The sequence below is a fragment of the Alligator sinensis genome, unplaced genomic scaffold (assembly GCF_000455745.1).
Source record: "Alligator sinensis unplaced genomic scaffold, ASM45574v1 scaffold2249_1, whole genome shotgun sequence".
Classification (NCBI taxonomy): Eukaryota; Metazoa; Chordata; order Crocodylia; family Alligatoridae; genus Alligator; species Alligator sinensis.
In genome coordinates, this window is record NW_005843105.1 from 259,222 (window position 1) to 268,971 (window position 9,750).

General features: G+C 64.5%; 1 protein-coding gene across 1 annotated transcript in view; it reads left to right on the plus strand.

The window, feature by feature from the left end:
- Positions 1 to 6,105, plus strand: part of TMPRSS13 (transmembrane serine protease 13) — a 12,780-nt gene extending 6,675 nt beyond the window's left edge. The window contains exons 4-13 of the mRNA XM_025193826.1: positions 868 to 990; positions 1,381 to 1,510; positions 1,647 to 1,739; positions 2,467 to 2,510; positions 3,197 to 3,356; positions 3,793 to 3,965; positions 4,104 to 4,202; positions 4,578 to 4,720; positions 4,894 to 5,046; positions 5,690 to 6,105. Of these exons, the coding sequence (XP_025049611.1) occupies positions 868 to 990; positions 1,381 to 1,510; positions 1,647 to 1,739; positions 2,467 to 2,510; positions 3,197 to 3,356; positions 3,793 to 3,965; positions 4,104 to 4,202; positions 4,578 to 4,720; positions 4,894 to 5,046; positions 5,690 to 5,704 (1,133 nt within the window). The 3' untranslated portion in view covers positions 5,705 to 6,105. The remainder of the gene's footprint in view (positions 1 to 867; positions 991 to 1,380; positions 1,511 to 1,646; positions 1,740 to 2,466; positions 2,511 to 3,196; positions 3,357 to 3,792; positions 3,966 to 4,103; positions 4,203 to 4,577; positions 4,721 to 4,893; positions 5,047 to 5,689) is intronic.
- The last annotated feature ends 3,645 nt before the right edge of the window (positions 6,106 to 9,750 follow it).

Consider the following 9,750-nt stretch of genomic DNA (forward strand, 5'->3'; position numbering starts at 1 on the left):
AACTGAAGCTGGGGCCAGGGCCAGGGCCAGGGCCAGGGCAAGGGCACGCCAGCAAAGGCAGCGGGTTTGCAGTCACGGGCTCAGCTGGCCTCAGCTCTGCCTGGATCCACTGCAAAGCCCAGATGGGTCGCAAGCCCTGACCCACCCCCGGCAGGCTGCTGTGCAGGTCTGGGAATGGGGTGATTTTCTGGGGAGCCTGAACCCCAGTTCTCATGTCGCGTTTCCCCTGGCCCTGCAGGCAGGGAGTCCTGGGGGCTGCACTGCCCCGGGGCGCGTGTGCTTGGGGCTGAGGTTTCCAGCCTGGCTCTGGAAATGCTCGGGGCTGGCATTGGCGCTTCAGTAGCACCAGCCTCTGCCAGCTGCCCTGGTCTCCGGCTCTCGGCACCGCTGGTCCAGTCTACGGCTCTTCCAGGCTGTCTGGGCACAGCTGAGCTGGGAGCATCAAAGCCCCCGGCCATCCCTGTGAGCATCAGGCTTCAGAGGGACGGGGACAGGGGATGCCTGTGACCCTCCTCCCTGCTGCCAGGTGCCTCCAGAGGCTTTGAGCAGGGCACAGACCGCGGGTGGCCATCTGGGCACCCCTTGCCATGCTCTGCCGGGGCTCTGGGCAGGCGCCAGCTATGGCACTGCTGCAGGTCTTGTTCTGGGGCCCTGGCAAAGCCCCTGCCATGTGGATGTGCCCCACAATCGCACCCCAGGGCCCAGGTTTCAGGAGCGCCCATCACACTGGCCATGACAGTCCTTGGGGCAGGGGCAGGGTGTTTTCAGGTGACCTCCTGAAATCAGCTAGGGCATGCAGCACCCCCAGGGCCTGCCGCGGCCCATCTCAGCTGCGCCGGTCTCACCGGGCCACGTGTTTGCTCCCAGTCATGTTCTGGCGGTCGCAGACCGGCATCGTGCACAAGGAGCCGGTCGAGGTCTGCAAGGACAATGCTGCGCGCTGCGACGGGGTGGTCGAGTGCTCCCAGAAATCGGATGAGCTGGACTGCGGTAACATCCTGGGGTCTGGTCTCCCGTGGGCAAGGGGGTGGGGACTTGTGCCACTGGCCTCAGACCTGCTCTGAGCCCCATCCCAGGGCCTTTCACTCTGGCACCCCTGAGATGGCCTGAGTGCAAGCAGGCATGAGGCTGCTGCCTCTGCTACTGTCTGGGGTTGGCTGGCGCTGCCCGTCTGGTCTTGGGGGTATCAGGAGCTGGGGTTACCTAAGGGGCTCGGCAGGGGTTTGGGCACAGCCCAGTCCAGCACTGGCGCGGTCGGCCCAGACACCCCGCGTGGGTGCAGGAGGGCACGGCCGGGGCACCTGTGGCAGCTCCTGCTCTCGGTGCCTCGTGGCTGTGGCACCTGTGGCAGCTCCTGCTCTCGGTGCCTCGTGCCCGCAGTGCGGTTCGGCTGGGACCAGTCCCTGCTCCATGTCTACTCTGGTGCCCAGAGCCAGTGGCTCCCCGTGTGCAGCAGCACCTGGAACGACTCCTTCTCCCGCAAGACCTGCAAGCAGCTGGGATACCAGAAGTAATTCCCGGGGGACGGGGGCACTCGGGCTGGTCGTGCTCTGGGCTCTTGGACGGGGAGGCTGGGCTGGGATCGGCGGGAGTGGGGCAGGCCCCCTCATCCGGCCCCAGGACTCAGCCCCTCTGTCTCCTTCCAGCATGTTTCTCACGGAGTTCATCCCGCTACGCTTCTCAGGCAAGAGCCTCTCGGTGACCGCGGACCATCGCACCATCCAGCAGAGCCTCAACAGGTACAAGAGGGGCCACCCTTCCCCTCGGCTCTGCCTGTGGCACTGGTGCCAGCCCCCCAGGCCCCAGGCTACCTGTGTCTGCCCAGGAAAAGCCCTGTCTGAACGGCAGCCCCTGCCCAGGTCGTCCAGGGGGACAGCGCAAAGTGTGGGTGATGCTCTGCTCACACGGCGCTGCAGAGACAGCCCCGGGCAGGCTCCCAGGTGAGGTGGCTGCAGTCGTGTGCAAGGCCATGGGCACTGCCCAGCTCCTCGGGCCTTTCCCACTTGTCCTTATGCAGCGGAGCAGGGAGGTGGGCCCCGCACAGCAGGTTTGGGAGAGTGGGGTGGGGAGAGGAGCCCGGCACACCACGGTTTGCTCCTGACCCGCTCTCCAGCGCAGTCCCAGTGTGAAGGCTCGTGCAGCGCGGAGCTGACCTGTCCTTGGGGGAAGCGTGTGCACATCGTGCGCCCCCGGAGAGGCAGATCCGCAGCCCTGCTCCTGCTGCGAGGGGGCCCGAGGCACCTTAGTGTGGCCAGCTCTGCCTCATGCAAGCTGTGAGAACCAGGAGAGGCTTCAGCACAGAGCCACGGGCTGCCTGCCCTCGCGGGCACGTGCCTGGCCAGAGCCGGCCTCAAGGAGAGACCTGAAGGGCGGTATCAGGATACAAATGAGGAGGCCGAGGGGAGACAGGCCGGGTACCCGGGGACAGAGCGCAGCTTCACCTCTCTGTTTTGTTCCCTTGTGCAGCTCCAGTTGCTCCACGGGAAAATACGTCTCCCTGCGTTGCACAAGTAAGGGGAAAGCTTTACCACGCAGGTGGGCAGGGCAGAGCTGGGCTGTCAGCAGCGCTGGGTCTGGAGCAGGCTAGCTGCACCCACCCGGGGTGCCAAGCGGGGCATGGCATTTGTTACGGGGCTCATTGCATTTTCCCTGCACCTGGGTAAAAAATTAAGACCCTTCCCATCCACATACCCACAGCTTCTCATTGAAATGCTCAGTTTTCAATGAAAAAGGAATAAAAAACCACAGGTTTTTGACTCCTTTGCCTTGCTTCTTTGGTCCTTCCCTTCGAGTGACTCCCCCAGCTCTAGCACTGGAACAAGGTGCTATTCTGATGTGCTCTGCTGGGACTGCGGGATCGACGCATATCTGGGGCTTTGCGGTGCCCGTCGCCGGTGCATCAGCAGCGGTGCCAGTGGGTGCAGTTCTTGAGGCACTACCAGGCTCTGCTTTTGCTCTGTGTCGGGCTGGGGCAGGCTGTGGGGCTGGCATTGCTGCTCTCATCCAGCAGCTCACGTGCAGCACACTTGCACCTGTGAATCTCTGCGACCCTGTGCCACGCACATGAGCCAGATCCAGTTCTTTGGCTGAGATGCCAGTGAACCACGTAGCCTTTTGGGACAAATGCACCCCCTCCTCGGGCCCTGGGCGAGGGTGCTGAGCCTCCGGGAGAGCTCAGCGAGTTGCTTCCCCCCAGGCTGTGGGCAGAGGACATCTAGCCGGATCGTCGGTGGGACGGAGGCTCCAGTGAACAGGTGGCCCTGGCAAGCTAGTCTCCAGTATGGGCCAGTCCACATCTGCGGGGGCACAATCATCGATGCCCAGTGGGTGCTCACAGCCGCCCACTGCTTCTTCATGTAAGTGCAGGCCGGAGCAGAGAGCGGGGGGCAGCGGGCCTGACCAGAGCCACGTCCCTGCCCCGTGGCTGCTCCAGGGAGAGGGCAGGGGCACAGCGGTGCCCATACAGGTGTTGGGGGAACGGCTACTTCGCTCTGGGGACTGTGTGCGGTAGAGGAGGGCACCTGGCTGTTCCTCTCTCCTGGTATCCAGGCTCCCCGAGAGCACCGCGCTGCTGGGGGCTGGCCGGGGGCCGCGGGAAGCTGGTGGGGTACTCGTGCAGGCAACAGCGTGCGCCCTGCCCAGCCTGGCCTGCCCTTAGCATGCACGTGCTGGGCACGGGCCTTGGGCACGGAGCTGGCACAACGGTAGCAGGCTCCGGACCTCGCTGAGAGCGGTCTGGCTGATGCCGGCCAGGCTCAGCTGTTGGCTTCATGTTTCTCCCCTTCTCCTCAGGAACAGTGTCAAGATCCTGGATGACTGGAAGGTGTACGTGGGGTCCTCCGACCTGCGGCAGCGCACCGAGGGCATCTCGGTCTCCCGCATCATCATCAACGCCAACTACAGTGACGATCAGGACGACTATGACATCGCCTTGATGAAGCTCTCCAGGCCCTTGACGCTCTCTGGTGAGGCTCTGCCGGCCGTCCGGTGCGTGGGGCTGCAGGGCCTGCGCTTCTGCTTGGCTCCGGGGAAAGGTGGTCACCGTCTGGATGCTTCCCCTCGCTCCTCTGCCCTTGCTCGCTCTCACTGCCGTTTCCCTGCAGCCAACGTCCGCCCCGCCTGCCTCCCCATGTACGGGCAGAAGTTCCTGACCAGCAGGTCGTGCTTCATCACTGGCTTTGGAAAGATCAAGGAGACTGAAGGTGAGAGGTGCCCGGCCAGCTGGCCGAGCCGGGGAGCAGTCGCGTTGGCTGCTGCAGCTCCGGATGCACAAGGGAAAGCCCCAGGAGGCACCCACGTACGCAGGGTGGGGGGCAGAGGGGAGGCCCAAACCTTCCTTCTGGCCAGGGGCTCCCCATGCCTCCTGGCAGTGCCCGCAGGATGGAGCCACCAGCAACCAGGACCATAATGCGACTCGAGTCTGCAGAGCCGGGAGGAAGGCAAAAGCCCTGTGGCCTGGGGGGATGCTGGCTTCCTCGTAGGACAGTCCTCTGCCCACAGCAGCCCCTCAGAGCAATCCCCCAGCACTGTGGGGCTGGGCCGTGCCCTCCGGTCACCCCCTCCTCTCGCACCCGCAGAGAACACCACCCCAAAGCTGCGGGAGGCCGAGGTGAAGCTGATTGACTACCGGATCTGCAACAGCAACGATGTCTACGAGGGCTACCTGACCCCCCGGATGATGTGCGCCGGCTACCTGGAGGGCGGGCGGGACTCCTGCCAGGTGAGCCCGTCCCTCCGGGGCAGCCAGGTGCTGGGTGGAGTGGCAGGCACCCGCGGTTGGAGAAGGGGCGATGCCGGTTGGGCCGGGGCCGCACCGAGGAGCAGCCCTGTCTCCCTGCCACGTCTCGGGGTGGGTCACTCTCATGGCCTCCCTGACTCTGCCTTTTGCCCCAGGGTGACAGCGGCGGGCCCCTGGTCTGTGAGGACAACGGCCGATGGTACCTGGCCGGGGTGACGAGCTGGGGCACGGGGTGCGGCCAGCCGAACAAACCCGGGGTCTACACACAAGTCACAAAGTTCCTCAGCTGGATTCAAAGCAAGATGGAGGTGAGGCGTGCACGGCGGGGCAGGACGGCACCGGGCCTCGAGGCCCTGGCCACCACAGCCATTGCCAGCTCAAGGCTTCGAGGGCTCTGGGCACGGTGGTGAAGGGTCTGCAGGCTGCAGCGGTGACCGTGCCAGGCCTGCCTGTGGGAGCTCTTGGCAGGATGGTGCTGGGGGCTGGCATGCCTCACGTGCCGGCTCTCTCCTGTGCTGCGGGAACGTGTGTCGTGTGCCTTGTTTCAGCACCAGCCTTGTGGTCACAGGGTCCAGCCCTGCCCCAGCCGACCTGCCCCTGTGAAGCAGCTGCTTGTTACCCCCATGGGCTCAGGGGCAGGCCTTTCCCCGCAGACGGCAGGAGCTCTGCCCTGCCTGCTGTGTGCAGTGGCTGCAGGTGCCTTGCTGGTCCTGGGGCTTTGCGGAACCGCCCTTTCCTCTGGTGGCTGCTGTGCCAGTGCTGCTCCCTGTGTGCAGGGCTATGTGCAGCCCCCTGCACGGCCGTCACTGGGAACGGAGCTTCCCCCCGGCCCTGAGCGCGACCCGCGGAGCTCGGCTGCACTTCGCAGCTTTGCCTGCAGCTCAGGGCCGGGCCCATGCGGGAGATGCTTCAACTTGTCCTGCCTAACCCTGCTCCCTTCCCTTTTTGCAGAGCGAGAGCAACTGAGGACAGGGCAGGCCCTGCTCAGGCTCCTGCGACGGCGGGCCCACTGCACTGCCCTGCTCGCGTGGGGAGACTGCCGGTGGATTAGAGACCAGCCGCCCCGTCTGGACTTCCCCAAAGACTTAATGGCCCGCAGCTGCCCTGGTTCTTTGCAAGCGCAGCACGGGTAGACCTCCAAAGTCAATTAACTCGCTCAATAATTGAGCTGGGAAATGCAAGCTGGCGATCGGGGAAGCAGCCTAGCCGTGGGCTTGCCGGCGTGTGAAATGCTGTTCCCAGGGACACGGTGGAAGCCCCTTCCCTCCAGACTCTTACAACTGGACTTGACGCAGCATTTGGAAATCCCCTGCAGGGAAGACCTCATAGGTCCTTTCTGTCTCTGAATTATATGACCATGAGATAGGAGCGTCAGGGCTGTGTCCTGCCAGTGCTTGGTATCAGAGCGGGGTGGAGGGGGCGGCTGTGCGACGGGGACACGGGCTCAGGCTGGAGAGGCAAGTCGGAGCAGCTCCCGGTGCTGGGGTGCAGCCCTGGGCTTTGTGTCCTGGATGCTGGGTCCATCCTCGCTGCCAAGGCAGCCGGGGAGCGGGACACAGGCACAGGTGGTGCAGAGCAGGTGAGTGAGTGCCCAGGCCTTGGGCGTAGCCAGGAAGCTGCCCTTGGCCATGTGGCTCGCACTTATCTCCTCGTGCCCGACTGGAGCCAGGGGCGTCCTGAGCTCTCGCGGTTGCAGATAGGAAGGGTGTAGTGGGCAGTCTGTAAACGTGTCAGTTCAAAGCCCCTATTTCCCACGCGTGCCCGGGGCGGTGTGGTGTACATTTCAGTGACGCTGCTCTGGCACGGCCGCAGGGCTGCGCAGACGGGCAGGACCGTGGGCCCCTGCCAGCTGGAGGAGGTTGCAGGAGCCTGGGAGCAGAGGGAAGGAAGGACGGTCGAGCGCGAGGAGGACCCTGCACGTGAACGCTGTGCAAGGGGGCCGTGCTACGGACTGGCGGGCAGGGGCAGCTCGGGGTCCGTGATCTGGCTTAAGCACGAGGACTTGAAAGCACTAAATGTCGCCCTGGTTTTTTGTCATCTTCTGGCTTTGGAGCATCCGAGCATCTCGTGTCTGAGCTATGCCCGGAGACCTGCCCCTCCCTCCTGCCGTGCCAAGGCCTGCGGGCCAGGGTCTCGCGCAGGAAACGCTAACGACTGCCAGGCTCAGGGTGTCGGAGCGCTGGGCCCCGGGGCCAGAGAGCTGGTGTCACGGGAGGGGAACGCAGAGGACAGGGGGAAAGTTGGCTGCAGGGGCCACGTCTAGAAAAGCACTTGGTGCCCAGGAGCGTAGGGGAGCAGAGCGTCTCCCTTTGTGCAGAGCGAGTCCTTTGCACACCCGTGCGCTGCAGCGGAGAAGCGCCGAGCGAACGGGAAACGCCTCCGATGCTCTCGCTGAGTCCAGAGCGCGTCTTGCCTGAGCAAGAAGCACCTGACCGGCTGGATCCCGGCAGTGCCGACAGGAGCAAACCCAGGGAGAGCGCGGGGTGACTCGACCCCTCCTGGGACCGGCTGTCTGCGGCTGACGACATGCGGCGTGTTACCACCACGCGCGGGCCCTCTGGCGACTGCAGCCCCCGCAGCAGCTGCACGGCTGCCGGCTTGCGTTCGGAGTTGCTCCAGGACTGCTCTTCAGCTCCATTTCCTGTGCAAGGTTGGCATCTAACACATAATTATGCACTGCGGGGATGGCTGCACCGAGGCGCTGGGCAAGACTCGGGCCAGGCCACGGTGCACAGGCCCTCCTGCCTTCCTGGTGCTCGCCAGTGCCGGTTGGACCGTGCGCAGCTGTTTTCTGCGCCGCGTGTGTGTAACGTCTTTGAACAATGGCACTATTGTGGCTCCACGGTGAGGTTTTTCTTCTGCTCTCACTTACACGGGGAGGCCTATTGTGAGTGCCTGAGCCGCGCGGCGTTGGGAAACGATGCATAAACAAGGAGTGCAATTAAAAGGTCAGCGATGGGGCCTGGCCAAGGGAGCGCCTTGTCCATTTGTTCTAACCCTTGCAGAGTTGTTCTCAGCTCTCGGTTTTATAGCTCCCCTTCGTCGTGTTCATCCCCATCCGTGACACAATCACCGGGAGCCCCCTGCCTCCGCGCCGGCGGGATGTGAGTGCAGGGGCTTCTGCCCGAGTGACCGAGGATTTGACATTTGATTTCTGCACGGCTGAGGCTGGCAGCCCGTAGCAGAGTTCCCACCCCGTCAGCCAGGCAGGTACTTTGGAGCTGGGCAAGGCTCCTGTGGGCTGTGTGCCTTGCTCTTCTCCGCCGCTATCCAGGCTCCAGCTGCAGCTGCTGCAGCTCAGGCCCTCTGCACATCAGGACCCGTACGCGCTTCCTCGCCTTTCCCTGGGTCGGACAGGAAGACGGTGTCCCCAGGATGGCCTGCACAGGCGTACCAGGATGTGCTCATATGCGTGCAGGTGATCTCCCACGCTGGGTGTGAGCAGGACTCGGTGACGACCCGCACATTTCTTGCAGCAATCTGAAAGCCCCTTCCCTGCAGAGCTGCCCCCTGCCAGGGCAGTTACCTCCCATTAAGGACAGGGCTGCAAATGTGTGCGTGGCCCTGGCTTTGCCTGGGAAGAAGGAAAGGCGACGTGTAGTTGCCTGCGTGCAGCCCATCTCGGCCTGCCTTCTCCCTGCTGGAGACATTCAAGGGGGAGCCGGCGTGCTTGGAAGCTCGCTGCTTCCTTTGGAGCAGATGGAAGTGCTCTCCCATGTCGCAGCAAAGCTGCCGTGGTCTCCTCTTGCTCTGTGCTGTGGCCGGCAGGAGAGGGCGGCCATGCATCCTGTTCCCCAGCGGTGGGAGCTGTCGTACACTGTAGGGCTGGAGAGCGAAGCCCTTGAGGCCTGCTGCGTGCCTCTTCCCTGCCTCCACCCCGGCGCTGCCTTCCTGGCCTGCTGCAGCCCCGAGCTCGCAGGCAGCGTGCAAGAAACGGGTGGAAAAAGACGGGGGTGGGGAGGAAGTCGAGGGCGGGGAAGCTGGACCATCTGGACTGTCTGTTGCACAAGCAACAGGTCTGCGGTGACGTGAACAGACCACAAAACACAGCCGTCCCTGCTGGCCGCATTGGCTCTGCTGCAGGGCGCAGTTTCCTGCAGGCGCAGGTGTGCTGCAGAGGGGCCTGCGGGTAGGGTGGCTGCACAGGGCAGAGGTCGGGGGCTCTCTGCGCGGGGGCAGGCCGCCTGGCAGGTGCCTGTGGGAGGTGGAAAAGGGCTGGGGTGTGCAGAGATGGGCGGGTGGTACGCAGTGGGCTGCATGAGCAGAGAGGTCAGCCTGGGCAGGGGCTGGATCCCTGGGGTGGGACGCTGAGGAGACGCGTGCAGGGGAGGCAAGGCCTGGAGAAGACACGTGTGCTCAAACAGCGTTAATGAGGTCAGTCACCAAAAGGGAGAGGTGCCCTGGGCAGACCCCTGGAGCAGGGGAGGCAGGCTTGGGAGCGAGCGCTCCTCCCGCCGCAGGCTGCCGGGTTGCATGTGCTCAGGGGCGTGTGTGCGCACAGAGGGGCACAGCCCTTCGCCCCGTGGCTGGATAGGAGCCGACCAAAGTGCAAAGCCTGGCACCCCGTGCCCTCCTTGCAGCAGGGCCCAGTGAGGGCAGTGAGGCATGACACACGGCAGGGACAGGCGCCACATTCCCGCTGGCCCGGCATAGGTGCGAGGGGGCTGGCTCTGCCCCTGCCCCGGGGATGCAGGGCCATGGCAGCGCACAACCCTGGGGAGCAGCTTTGCTGTCAGCTTGCATGGCCCCTGGCAGCACTTGCATGAGGGAGGGAGGGTTCATGCTGTGGCAGAAATGCCCCCGTCGGTGCCCCTCTCCCGAGATCTGTCTCCACCAGCCTGAGAGGCGGCCGTTGAATCTCTCACAGCGGGGATCTCGCTCCTTGTCTGCAGACAAAAGCCTGGCGCCTGGGAGGCGATGCTCTGGTCACCTGGGCAGGGGGGGGAAGACCCGGCCCTGTGCGCGGGCCCAGGTAGCCAGGGATGCTTTGCAGATTGGTCGGTTTGTAGCCA